A 14,771-nucleotide genomic window follows, 5' to 3' on the forward strand; every position below is an offset into this window, starting at 1 on the left:
ATCCTCTAGTGCACAGAAGCTCTAGTCTCTGGAGCTGCTCAACCCCTTGAGTGATGTTGGGGGTTGCTGGGGAGCAGTACTGGTGCCTGGGGGGAGAAAAGAGCTGTTTCCTGCTTCCTGGCTGCAGTGCCTGTCTCCAGTGTCAGAACCAGTGTACCAGCACACAGGTGTAAGCCTCTGTGCTTTGTGTCTGTATCTACCATAGGCGGGGCCTCCCTCTGGCTGGCCTGACACCAGGGCAGGGACTGCTGGTTTGCGAGCTGGTACCAACAGGCCAGGACAAAGGTGCACCCTGCTTTGTATCAGAGTAGGTGGCCTTGGAGCTAAGTAGCCAGCCAGGGGGATGGAGCACCTGAAGCTCCTCAATATTCTCAACCTGCTGGGCAGAGCACACCCAGACAACCTTGTCCACCTATCCCTTCTCCCGCACAGCAAGCTCTGTATAAACCCAGCCCCTTCAGCAGCCCTATCGCTGCTAGGAAGCCTCTCAGGCTGCCCGCCTTTCCTTTGTCCCAGAGCAGCTGGATGTGGATCCCTGTCCTCCACAAATGGCTGGAATCTCAGTCTCTCCAGGTATTCCACCTGTCTTAGCTTTCCAACCCCACTAATCTCCAGAGCACCATGCAATGTAGGTTTGTGCTCCCAAAGTTTATCTCCAGGGCTGCGTGTTCAGCAGTCCTAGGCTTCCACCCCCTCCTCACTCCATTTCTCTTCCTTCTGCTGATGAGCTGGGGTAGGGGAAGGACTTGGGTCCTGCTGATTCAAGGCTTTGTTACCCTGTTTCATGAGGTCTACTCTGTTCTCCAGGTGTATGCAGTCTGGTGAAGCCTTCTTTCCTGTTGTTCTTTTAGCATTAGTTGTATTAATTATATTTTTGTAATATATGTGGTTTTGGGAGGAGTTCTTTGTCTCATCTCTCATGCCACCATCTTGAATCTCCTGCTCTGAATCTTTTATCAGTCAATGTATCTTGGTGATCTTTCCACAGGCCCCTCCTCTTCTCTCCCATCTACTTTACTCTTGGTAACTGTTGCATAGTATTCCATTGTGTGGATGGTCTAACTTATGATGTCAGTTCCTTATAGGCATTAAGACTTTCTTTTGAATTTTACTGTTTCAGTAAACAACTATAACTCTCCTTAGATGTTTCTTTGAGCACTTCTGTAAAGGATGTGTGTTTTCCACATTGATAGTTATTGCTACATTGTCCTCCAAAAGCTAAATTAGTTTTCTCTTATTTAGACTTTCCACTGAAGTGCTTGAACTTACATGGTTCTCTCTCAAACTTTTTAGTTTTTGCCAATATGATAGAAAAAACATCATCTCATTGTTCTGATTTATATTTCTTTGATTATGTGTAAATATGATGACATTTGAATTTACAGGCAGTCTGTAATTTATCTGCAAATTTCCTCTTCTTATCATTTGGTCCTTTTTCTGCTTGGTGGTATTTTTTTCCCTGACTGGTTTACATAAGATCATTAACTGCCTCCTCAGGGCTTCCCTGAGTCACTGTCTATAGTAACAGAGCCACTGAGCCTGCCTCTCATTAGTTTTGGATTATCATTGGATATTTTTCTCACTTTTTTATAGGTTTCGTTTTTTCTAGAATATATAAACTCTTAAGGAGTAAGGATCTCATCTTCCTGCTCATTATTGTACCCCATCACATAGACCCAAGCCATAATAAGCACTCAGATATTGTTGACTGACTGGATAAAAGAATAATCGAACTAGCCTATATGTGTCACAAAAAATTTTTAAGTTGTTTTTTTCTGATTTTGTTTAGAGTATATTTTCCCAGTGAAAGCTTTGGATTTTCATGCAGCCAAGTTTACCAGTCTTTTTCCATTATGATTTCTGGACCTTCCTCACTCCAAGTTTTTAAATAAATTTGCTCATACCTCTTGAAAACTTTTATGGTTCCATCTTTCAGGTTCAAATCTAAGACCAACATAAAATTTATTTTGATAAAAACATTAAGGATCTAGCTTTAATTTTTCTTAACAATAGTTGGCTAGTCCTCCATCATTCAATGAACCATCTCTTGTGCATGTGTTCAACACACAACTTTGTGGTAAGCTGCATTTCCATGGATTCAGTCTTTTCCTGGACTCAGTCAATTTGTTTTAATTACTATAATTTCAGTTTTAATATTTGGTGAAGTTGGTTCTCCCTCATTTTTTTCTTTTTTTTAAAGTAATTTTTTATAGCTATGATTGCATATTTATTTTTTCCAGATAAACTTCATGCATTTTGCCAAGGCTGAAAAAATTGTTTTAAAGAATTATGTAATAATACACATATGTATATGTGTATATATATAAGTGTGTGTGTATAATCTGTCTTTTATGGTGTCTCATGTCTAAAACTGATGAGAGTTTAATTTGTTCATAGTTTATGTTATTAAACTTAAGATGGGCTAAATGTCAGAAGTTGTTTAGGTTAGATATGTTCCTCTAGAATGTTTGAGTGTAAGTGGGTCGGTCCTATAAGTTCTCTATGTGGCTGTTTATACTTAAGCATGATAAGACCTGTTATCCTTAATCTTAACTGACTATTTGGATGTATTTTGTAGGACATTAGGTATAAGAAAATCTAAGCTCTAGTCTTTATTTTACTATTAATGAGCTGTTTAGCACCTGACAAATTGGCTTAAACTGAGTTTTTGATCTTCTGTTCTCTCATCTGTAAACCGAGCATAACAATGCTCACTCATTCAGCAAATAATACTTTATTTACCGGCTCACCTTTGAGAATTGTTGGGAGGATCAAGTAACAGAATTCTAATGAAACTTTTGTTTGAAAACTTATGTTCTTCTGGGCAAACATTGCACTTTCAAAACAGTTCATTTGCTTAGGTCCTGTCTCTCTTTCCCCAAATCCCATTGAAAAGACAAGAAAAAAAAAGTTTTTTGAAGGCAAAAGCCAGTAAGAACAAAAGAACAGACCAGGAGGCTGCAGAAAAGAAAAGATGTTAGCAAAATTCTGGAAGCTGGAAAGTAGAACAGGAAAAACCAGAGCTCATATACAAGAAGTAGTAAGGTGCAGGCTGAAGCAGTCCTGATGTAGTTCAGTAGTTGGAAGCATCTCTACCTCTGAAGGCTATGGTTGAAGAGATGAGGATGAATCGGATGGACCCCTGGAGCCCCTCCCACACCACACTGAGAGTGGCGGTGTACTGGGAGGGCAGTTGGGATTGGGATAGAGCGATAATAAAGACATAAATCTTCCTCCATATTAGGAAATCAAAAGAACTTGTTCTTGGTGCTAGACAGTAATTGAAATTAAATAATGTGTTTTAGGGATTGATGAGTAATATATTTGGAATATCACAGCACAAGGAACCAGTCTTTTTATTTTGGGGACTGTCAGAAAGAAAGCCTTTGAATACAGTTTGGGAAGGAAAATGTCAATCTGAACATTGAATTTATTTTATATTTTCTACCAAGGAAGTTTTAGGGTTGAATTAGTATATGTCTTGGTATGTGTTTATCAAGATGTAACAGTATTGTCTCTACCAGGAAATCTCTGACTTAGGCCCTAATTTATGACCCAGGCCTAATAACCTTATTCCTTCTGCCTTTTTCTGTCTTTGCAAAGGAGTTAAGACTCAGTCTGCCTCAAGGGAGGAAGTTGAGTATTAGAGAAATCTTGGCAGCTTGTTCTTTGGTTTAATACTGTGAACAGAGTAACTGAGATTGGAAGCTGACTCTTCCAAGGAGATAATCAGAATGTCAGCAGCTAGAGATTTAGTTATGATAATGTGATCTCCTACTTGAAGAAAAGTGTCCCCTCCAGAATACTGAGAGTATAGGAATAATACTCCAAGATGTATTAGAAGTAACTAGTTAATAATAGGCAAGTGATTATTCTCCAGGGTGGAGAATGTTTTACTAATGGAATTGCACTACAGAATTGAGTCCAGTATTTATTTGTAAGTTGCTATGTATAGGGGAAAGAAATGCTAGAGAAATACTAAGAAACAGTATTGTATGACAAACTAACTTCATTTGTTTTCCTTTGTAAGACAGGTGAGTTTGACTCACATTCTGTTTCCCTCTGTGTATGTTGTGCCTGTTAGACTAATATCTTGAACATGCATGTTGGCTTTTTAATCTCAATAGTTTTACACTCACAGAGCTATTGTTTGACTATGGTGCAATTATTTTTGCTACCCAGTTATAGAGAAAAAAATTTCACATGGAAATGGTACTTAAGTAAAAGTTTCAAAATGAAATGTCAGAAATGAAATACTGCCTAAGGTTAAATATGTAACTGATCTGAATGTCTTTTATACAACCATGTTAATTGAAAGCCATATTTTAAAACTTTTATTATTCCTAGAATGAATTACTGGAATTTAAGCAACAGCAACAGGAGGAAGAAAGAACCAAAACCCACCAGGCAGAACACAGGAGGTATAAATGGCTAATCAAATAAGCATTTGTGGTTAAAGCAATCACCTTATAAAGTTTTTGCAATGTTTGAGGGAAACACTATAGTAATATTGAATGCAGCTTTAGAATCTCTATGCATTTTTAATCTTTATATTATTGGAGTGTAGTATGTATGTGAGGATGCACACTGCTGCATGCACACACACGTTATGTACATACACATTCAGTGTCCATTTTTTATTGGACAGATGGCATAAATTCACATTAGAAACCAGAATCTTCCTCTCCAGCTATTTGCTTATTTAGGTTATAGTTAATTTTCCTTCCACAGGACGAAGCATGTTAATCCTTTAAGATGATGCTTTACCATTTGCAGACTACTTTAGAATAATTGAGCTTACCTAGATGGTGAGATACTAAAACTTAAATACAAAGCTAGGACGAGAACTACCATTAAAGTTATTTTATGTCAACTAACATATCACACAAAATACCTTAAAATAGAACCACTGAATAATTTTATTTGGTATAATTAATCTACAATTAATGAGGAACATTATGTTTACTAGACTCCGCCCATCACAAAGTCCCCCCCCACAAACCCCATTACAGTCACTGTCCATCAACGTAGTAAGATGCTGTAGAATCATAATTTGTCTTCTCTGTGTTGCACTGCCCTCCCTGTGCCCCTCCCCCCACATTATACATGCTATTCATAATGCCCCCTTTCTTTTCCCCCCCAGTTATCCCTTCCTTCCCACCCATCCTCCCCTGTCCCTTTCCCTTTGGTAACTGTTAGTTCATTCTTAGGTTCTGTGATTCTGCTGTTGTTTTGTTCCTTCAGTTTTTCCTTGTTCTTATACTCCACATGTGAGTGAAATCATATGTTACTTGTCTTTCTCTGCCTGGCTTATTTCACTGAGCATAATACCCTCTAGCTCCATCCATGTTGTTGCAAATGGTAGGATTTGTTTTCTTCTTATGGCTGAATAATATTCCATTGTGTATATGTACCACATCTTCTTTATCCATTCATCTACTGATGGACACTTGGGTTGCTTCCATTTCTTGGCTATTGTAAATAGTGCTGCAATAAACATAGGGGTGCATGTGTCTTTTCCAAACTGGGCTCCTGCATTCTTAGGGTAAATTCCTAGAAGTGGAATTCCTGGGTCAAATTATATTTCTATTTTGAGCATTTTGAGGAACCTCCATACTGCTTTCCACAATGGTCGAACTAATTTACATTCCCACCAGCAGTGTAGGAGGGTTCCCCTTTCTCCACAACCTCGCCAACATTTGTTGTTGTTTGTCTTTTGGATGGTGGAGATCTTTACTGGTGTGAGGTGATATCTCATTGTGATTTTAATTTGCAATTCTCTGATGACTAGCGACGTGGAGCATCTTTTCAGGTGTCTGTTGGCCATCTGAATTTCTTCTTTGGAGAAGTGTCTGTTCAGCAGCTCTGCCCATTTCTTAATTGGATTTTTTGCTTTCTGTTGAGGTGCATGAGCTCTTTATATATTTTTGGATGTCAACCCTTTATCAGATCTGTCATATATAAGTATATTCTCCCATACTGTAAGATGCCTCTTTGTTCTCTTGGTGGTGCCCTTTGCTGTACAGAAGCTTTTCAGCTTGATATAGTCCCACTTGTTCATTTTTGTTTTTGTTTCCCTTGCCCAGGGAGATATGTTCATGAAGAAGTCACTCATGTTTATGTCCAAGAGATTTTTGCCTATGTTTTCCTCCAAGAGTTTTATGGTTTCATGACTTACATTAAGGACTTTGATTTATTTTGAATTTACTTTTGCGTGTGGGGTTAGAGAATGATCCAGTTTCATTCTCTTACATGTAGCTGTCCAGTTTTGCCAACACCAGCTGTTGAAGAGGCTGGCATTTCCCCATGGTATGTCCATAGCTCTTTTATCATATATTAATTGACCATATATGTTTGGGTTAATATCTGGACTCTATTCTGTTCCACTGGTCTGTGGCTCTGTTCTTGTGCTAGTAACAAATTGGATTACTGTGGCTTTGTAGTACAACTTGAATTTGGGAAGTGAGATGCCCCCTGCTTTATTCTTCCTTCTCAGGATTGCTTTGGCTATTTGGGGTCTTTTGCAGTTCCATATGACTTTTTAAACTATTTCTTCCAGTTCTTTGAAGAATGTTGTTGGTGTTTAGATAGGCATTGCATTGAATCTGTAGATTGCTTTAGGCAGGATAGCCATTTTGACAATGTTAATTCTTCAAAGCCTAGAGCATGGAATGAGTTTCCATTTGTTAGTGTCCTCTCTAATTTCTCTTAAGAGTGTCTTGTAGTTTTCAGGGTATAGGTCTTTCACTTCTTTGGTTAGGTTTATTCCTAGGTATTTTATTCTTTTTGATGCAATTGTGAATGGAATTGTTTTCCTGATTTCTCTTTCTGTTAATTCATCGTTAGTGTATAGGAATGCAACAGATTTCTGTGTATTAATTTTGTATCCTGCAACTTTGCTGAATTCAGATATTAGTTCTAGTAGTTTTAGAATGGAGTCTTTGGAGTTTTTTATGTACAATATCATGTCATCTGCAAATAGTGACAGTTTGACTTCCTCTTTACCAATCTTGATGCCTTGTGTTTCTTTGTTTTGTCTGATTGCCATGGCTAGGACCTCCAGTGCTATATTGAATAACAGTGGGGAGAGTGGGCATCCCTGTCTTGTTCCCAATCTTAGAGGAAAAGCGTTCAGCTTCTCGCTGTTAAGTATGATGTTGGCTGTGGGTTTGTCGTATATGACCTTTATTATGTTGAGGTACCTGCCCTCTGTACCCATTTTGTTGAGAGTTTTTATTATGAATGGATGTTGAATTTTGTTGAATGTTTTTTCAGCATCTTTGGAAATTATCATGTGGTTTTTGTCCTTCTTTTTATTGATGTGGTGGATGATGTTGATTGATTTTCAGATGTTGTGCCATCCTTGCATCCCTGGGATGAATCCCACTTGGTCATAGTGTATGATCTTCTTGATGTATTTTTAAATTTGGTTTGCTAATATTTTGTTGAGTATTTTTGCATCTATATTCTTCAGGGATATTGGTGTGTAATTTTCTTTTTTGGTGGGGTATTTGCCTGGTTTTGGTATTGCAGTGATGCTGGCTTCATAGAATGAGTTTCGAAGTATTCCCTTCTCTTCTATTTATTGGAAAACTTTAAGGACAATGGGTATTATGTCTTCTCTATATGTCTGATAAAATTCAGTGGTGAATCCGTCTGACCCAGGGGTTTTGTTCTTGGGTAGTTTTTTGACTACCAATTCAATTTCTTTGCTGGTAATTGTTCTGTTGAGATTTTCTATTTCTTCCTTGGTCAGTCTTGGAAGGTTGTATTTTTCTAGGTTTTCCAGCTTGTCAGCATATAGATTTTCATAGTATTCTCTAATAATTTTTTGTATGTCTGTGGGGTCTGTCATGATTTTTCCTTTCTCATTTCTGATTCTGTTGATGTGTGTAGATTCTCTTTTCTCTTAATAAGTTTGTCTAGGGGCTTATCTGTTTTGTTTATATTTTCAAAGAACCAGCTCTTGGTTTCACTGATTTTTTTTCTATTATTTTATTGTTCTCAATTTTATTCTTGCTTATATGACAAGCAGAAACGTGTCATATGGTTAATATAAAAAGAAGTTGCTGCAGATTTTTCCAAGCCGAAGGGGGGGAAGCAATCCCCACAGTCAGTTCATACGGCACATTAAGTTCTCAGAAATCTCTCAGCCCTGCAGCGAGCTCTCCACTTACATGCATTTTTCATTGTTTTAAAGGGTAAATAATGCTTTTTTGGACCGACTCCAAGGCAAGAGTCAACCAGGTGGTTTTGAGCATGGTGGCAGCTATTGGAATATGAATGGTGGTAACAGCTGGGTGAGTTTTTTCTTTTCTCAAAGAAATATCTGTCGAAGTTGAAGAATAAAAACAATTTTAGAATTTTAAAAATATGTCGTGGCCTTCTCCCCAGATACAGTTTTTCTGTTGTGCTGTTCAGCTGTGTGATGAGCAGTCAGCCAGGGTGATCGCTGGAAACCCCACAGTAGCTGCTGAGAGACGGAGGAAGCCCTGCCTTAAGCTCCAGCCAGTCGCAATAAGAAAATGACCCCTGCCCTTTGTTCTCAGTGTGGTTGCCTGGACCATAAGGCTTTTTATCACCCTTGCCCAGATGTATGACAAAAGCAAATGAACATGCTTTTTATTTCAGGAAGATTTTAAGTGAAAAATGGTTATAAAAATAATAAGCATTTTCTAGTAATATATTCTTTCAGTAAAGCTAGGACATCAAAGAAACCAGTATTTAATTTTTCACCGCAAAATTATTTAAAAAAAAAACAAATTAAAAGAAATATTTAATAATGCCCTTACAGATTTCTGTTAAGAAAGCCATATAACTGTGTTGCAATATGCGTTCAGTGTGTTTTGTGTGCACAATGTCTTATCGAACTAGCACCAAAACTTCAGAAGGTATGTGATCATGAAGTTTACAATGTGTACAGAATCCAGTTTAATTGAAGCCCAAGTTCACATACACCTATTAAAAAAATGGAGCAGATAAAAATATTTAAACTAGTAAAATTTAACAAAATGATCAAATGCTTGCTGACTCGGAAACTCTGGGGAGTTAATAAATACTTGATGAACAAAAGATCATTTTTGAGAAGACAGTCTGTTAGAAATCTTATATGCATATTTCCTTGTAAGGCATCTAGTAGTTAAAATGGATGGATAGATCTCACAAACGAAAACATATTGAAGGCAATTACATGGAGGCAAATTTGCAGTGGATGATACTGGACATGTCTGTTTATCCGTAATGTATGTGTATGTGTAGCACTGTACCATTCCGAATAGGGACAAGGTGGGAGAGAGAAAAGAATCAAAACACATATCTTTGCATTGTGTGTGACAGTTTACAAATTATTGACTTATTCATAGGAATATGTGAGTAGGAGTCAAATGGAAAAATAGAACATTGTGAGTTTAAGACTTTATGCAAATTCATGGCATATAGAAGGTGTGAAATGTGACTAAAGCTCAGATTTGGGATGGGCTTTAGAAACTTGCTGCACATTTTTTCCTCCACTTAACAATTCCCCAGATTTAGAGGGGACTTAAAAAAAATGCCTGGGATTGAGGGGAAGGTGATGGAAAGAGTAATGAATACAGCACGGGCTGCTGTTATGGTGAGGACTTGGGGATCTGGCTCACCACTGGCCACTGGTAGGCCTCATGTAAGTGAGCTTTACATCTTTGTCTAGATTCTGCATAGATAAAAAGAGAGGAACATCATTTTCTCATGCGAGTGAGGATGATAGAAGTTTCCTTAGGACAGGCATCTCCAAGTCCAAAGCAATTATAAGCTCTTCCCCTTACTTGGAAGAAGCAGTGGCAGAGAGGTGAGAACTTCCTCAGGCCCCCACCTCCCCTCCACTTACCTGCAGACATCCTACCTCTGGGCCTGCTTGTCCCTGTGGACCGGGTTCCGTCTCCCTCACCTGCCAAGGGGCTTTGGTCTAACCTCACGTCCCCCTTTCTCCTTAATTGTCAAATGTTCCATCTCAACTAGAAAGTTCCCATCAATATAAAATAGAAATATAAATTCTAGTGATACACTTTTCCCTCTTGCTACTGTCCTGCTTCTTGTTACCCTTTGGAGCAAAACTTCAAGAGGTATCTCTCCTAGCTGCCATTTCTTTCTTCCTATTTCTTTTCAACTCACGCTAATCAGAATTTAGACTTCATCAGTTTAACCGTAACGCTCTCGTCGTAGTCACTAACGGTGCCCACACTGCAGAATCCAGTGGCTCCTTTTCCGCCTTTGTCTCTGACCTGTCAGCCTTATCTGTCCTGGTGATTCACTGCCTCCTCTTTGAAACTGTTTACGTGGCTTCTGGGACCCTGCGCGTCCCTGGGTTTCCACGAGTCTCGGTGGCCTCTCCCTTTCATTTTCCTTTGCTGAGTCCCCTGCATCTTCCTCTCCTCTCGGCACTTGAGGGCCTGAAGGATCCACTGTGGAGCCACTGCCTTGTGTTCACTCAGTACCTTGGTGGCCTCGCTCATTCTCATGAAATTAAAAACCATTTATGTGCTTATTACTCTCAATTCTACTTCCAACCCAGACCTCTTCCTCCAGACTCCCATTTCCTTTTGTCTACCCAACATTTTCCCTTCATGTCTAATAGACATTTGCACACAGTGGCCTACCAGGGGCTGTGTGATCTGGACCCCGCCCTACCCCCGGTGCTCTCTCCGCTGCCCCGTCTCCTGGTTCCTCTTAGCACCCTAGCTGTCTTGCTGTTCTTTAAAAACTTGAGGACATGGCTGATCTTACATTAATGGCCTTAGCCCCGACTTCTCCCTCTACACTCTTCTCCAAAATATCCATGATTTGTTCTCTTAAGTATTTCCTTGAACTCTACCTCCTTGAGGTGTACTTGGCCATCTATTTAATCCTGCCACCTGTGCCCTTATCCCTGGCTCCTGCCATCTTTCTGTGCTCTACTTCTTTTGTCTATAGCATTCTGCAACTTGTAACATAATTCTCTAACATCATTAACTTCTATGTTTGTTGACTGTTTACCCTTAGTTTCTCCCAGTGGTAACATATACTTCATATTCCATCAGAACAGTGCCCTTTGGTCGTTCACTGATATATCCCAGGCATAAAACGGAAACTGGAACTTTCTGCATTACACAGGGAAATAGGCGGCGGTGATTGGGGATCACCAAAACAGAGGATTGAGAACCAAATGATTCGATATACTAAAATGATTAAATACTGAACTTAAAATAGCTGTGTGGAAAACATTTGATGGAATAAATACTGGATTTGAAACAATGAGGGAAAACAAGAGACAAAGACTAAGATTTGAAAAAGAACAAAACAGAACTTCTAGGAATAAAAATATAATTTCTGAAGTTAAAGCACAAATGAATCCATTATAATAAAAGGAATACAAATTAAGAACTAAACCAAAATACCATTTCTCATCTATTATTTTTGACAAAAAGATCCACAAAAGATTAACAGTATACTTTGTTGGCAAGGCTGTGGGGAAACAGGTCTTTCAGATTTACTGTTGAGAATTCAAAGTGATACAAAGACTGTGTAGATTAATTTGTTACTGTGTTCCCATAAAATAAAAACCAGGCCTAGACATATTACAAAACAGTTCTACTAAATGTTCAAGGAACAGATTATTCCAAATGTCTAGGAAATTTTCCAGATAAATGAAAAGGAGGAAGTATTCTCCCAAAGGATTAAACAGGTGAATATAACTTTGAATCAATATCAAAGACCATACAGAAAAAGAAATTACAGACCAGTCTCACTCAGAAATAAAGATTAAAAAGTCCCAAACAGATTCAGTAATGAATTTCTTATAAAAGCATAATATATCCTTATGAAATTGGATTTATCCCAGAAATGCAAGCTTGGCTTATCACATATGAAATAAAACAAGACAAAACAAAAGCTACCGAGATAATTCACTTGAAAGTTATAAGAGAAGCACCACATGATTATGTCAATAGATACAGAGAAAACATTTGATTAATTTCAATACTCATTTGTGGTGAAAACTTCTAGCAAAAAGAAATACAAAGAAAATTTCTTTAACAAAGGGATTAAAAATCTACAATAAAAATACATCAAAAGCATTTCCTTTAAATCAGATATAAGGATTGAAAAGGAAAAAGATTATAAATCACATGAAATTATCTATATAGAAAATCCTAAAGGACTTATATTCAAATTATTAGAATAAATAAGGAACCAGCAATGTTGGTGGGTTCAGGACCCCTTATATAAAAACTTGTTTCATTTCTACACATTGAGAGTAAACAAAAAGGTCTAATGAAAAGATAAAGATTCATGTAAATCTAAAAAATATATAAAATGTTGTAGAAAGACATTAAGGAATAAAAAAATGGAATTATACCTTGTTCATGGATAGGAATGAGCTCCCAAGTAATCTATAGATTTAATTCAATTCTAATCAAAGCCAAAAACCAAGAATAGCCATTTCATTCCTAAAGGTAAAGAAGTATGTATGAGGGCTTAATTATTTAATATGATATAGAATTGGCAAAGGCTGACCTATTTCTGGAATTTTGATGTAGGACAGATGGCAGAGCACATCTCTGGGGGAAAATGGACTGGTCAGCAAATGTTGCCTGGGATTGAGTGCCCACATGAAGCCATACATTCATTCCAAGGGCCTTAAAGTTCCACAATAGAATAGAAGGAAGGAAACTTCTTAAATTTCTAAGAAAATAGACTGTACCACTGAGCTAGGGAGGTTTCATAGGACCCAAAGTATAAACCAAAAAGAAAAGTATGCAGTAAAATAAAATATCTGTTCGTCAAAGGACACCATAAAAAAGTAAGGAGAGAAGCCATAAACTAAACTTCTGTCCTGGACACATTTTATAAATAGCAAGAGGGCAAAAGGTTAATATATAGAATGTATTTAGCGTATGTCATTTATTTAGAAGTTGATAGATGATGATTGAGCACCCCCAAGGAATAAGAGAGGAGGACTCACAGAGGGGGCTTGGATGGATGTTAGAATCGATAAGAAGCCAAAGAAAGAGAAGGAAAGGAGGAAGACAGAAAACACGGTGAAACTATGATAAAAACCAAATAAAGAAAAACTTGTTTCTCGAAACATCATATAGACAACTTAAGTAGTAAACCTTTGATAAATATATTTTGGGTAGACAAACTAGACTGATCTTTATTTATAAATTTAAAAAACTTATATCACATTCTTCTCTATTGCTTAATACATATTTATTCTTTGATAATTTAACATTGTTTTTATATTAAAAAACACTGGTTTTCTGGAGCCCTTTGTTACTTTTCATGATACACTTGGGGTGGGATGTTGGGATGTTTAAAGAATCACTTCAAATTCTCTTTTTTCTGATACCAGTAGGTAAGACCCTTTGAGAGGCTGTGGAAACTAAATCCTGTGTCTTCAAGGGCAGTTAAGCATTTGCCATGACCCATGAGAAAACCTGAGATTTTAGTTTCCCAGAATGTTAGAGCAGCAATAATCTGAATCCCAAGTGTAACGTGGCTCAGCATTCTGGGAGGCTTGATGGAGACTTCTTGACCCTTTGTGCATAGTTGAGGGGGGGACTCATTCAGTCTATTTCCCTTCCCCAAGGTCCCCTTAGAAGTCACCGTCCTGCTACATAATACAGTGCAATTCTACTCCATACATTTCCATTTAAATTGTTCTGCTTCACACTGTGTTTGTCCTGTCCTTGCTATAACTAGAGGTAGGCGACAATTATTTGTGACCCATGTTAGCCTATCTCTAAGAGCACAGCTGATGAGCTGTCACTCAACAAACCATTACAGTGTTGACAGAGACTATTTTGTGAATCAAATGCAATGGGGCTTGAAAATTAAATCATTTTACTAGGACATTAAATCATTAAAAAATTATTTAAGCCCAATGTGTTAAGAGTGTTCTTTGAAGGAATTTCGTTTTGGACTTACAAAGGCTTTGGATTTTGTTTTGCAGCTTATACAAATTTTTGTTTTTCTTTTTCTTCCAGGATATATGAGAAATATTTGCTTACACCTGGCCTTTGTCAGCTGAACCTGAAAAAACTCATAAGATGCTTTGCTTTAAGACAACTTTGCACATCCTCACTGTTTTTATCTCGACTTCAAGTGCCCATCCACTCAGCTGAGCAGCCAGGGCTGACCTGTTTCTCCCTATTATGCATGCTTGTAGGAGCTGATCACCGAATTCATATTTCATCTGTACTGCCAGTGAAAAGTTGCATTATTTTTCTAATTGGTTTCACCTCTTATTGGAAGTGTAAGTAGGGCAATGTTGGTAAGAAAGGAGGGAATCATTGATGCTTTTAGGTTAACAAGAGCTATGGGTGCTGCATGCTTGTCTCTCTAAGTAGCTAATTCCATGTAATTCTCGGGTCAGGTTGGGTAAGCTTTGACTTCTTTTTAAATTTCAATCTCTACTTTCTAATTCCATGGTAAAAATGTAAGCAAAAGAAAAATCTTTTATATTCTTTTAAACAAATTTATAAATAAAATTTGAACTATTTCTGTATAAGTGATTGGTTTTTATTTTGAAAGAAAAGCTCTTGAGTTTTTCTCTTTTGAGAGGTCTCATTTTTATATTCTCCTTTACAGTCCATACATAATCACAGTTCGATCTGGCATTGCTCTTGAGTTACTTACAAATATTGTTCCAATGATTTTTCAGATTACGACAGTTAATTTCCTAAAAGGCTGTTGTTTCAATAAAAATCAACTAGATACAAATGTAGATACCACATGTGGTTTGTAGGTGTTTTAGAAAC

General features: G+C 37.6%; 1 protein-coding gene across 5 annotated transcripts in view; it reads left to right on the forward strand.

Moving 5' to 3' along the window:
* EPSTI1 (epithelial stromal interaction 1) overlaps positions 1–14,521 on the forward strand; it is a 109,861-nt gene extending 95,340 nt beyond the window's left edge. For 3 of the 5 annotated variants that reach the window (XM_057494410.1, XM_036932406.2, XM_036932407.2), the window contains 2 exons: positions 4,348–4,421; positions 13,998–14,521. In XM_057494410.1, the coding sequence (XP_057350393.1) occupies positions 4,348–4,421; positions 13,998–14,274 (351 nt within the window). In that variant the 3' untranslated portion in view covers positions 14,275–14,521. Of the gene's footprint in view, positions 1–4,347; positions 4,422–8,200; positions 8,301–13,997 lie in introns of all 5 variants that reach the window. The other 2 variants (XM_057494409.1, XM_036932410.2) reach the window with 1 other exon arrangement.
* The last annotated feature ends 250 nt before the right edge of the window (positions 14,522–14,771 follow it).

This window comes from Manis pentadactyla, chromosome 17 (assembly GCF_030020395.1).
Source record: "Manis pentadactyla isolate mManPen7 chromosome 17, mManPen7.hap1, whole genome shotgun sequence".
Classification (NCBI taxonomy): Eukaryota; Metazoa; Chordata; class Mammalia; order Pholidota; family Manidae; genus Manis; species Manis pentadactyla.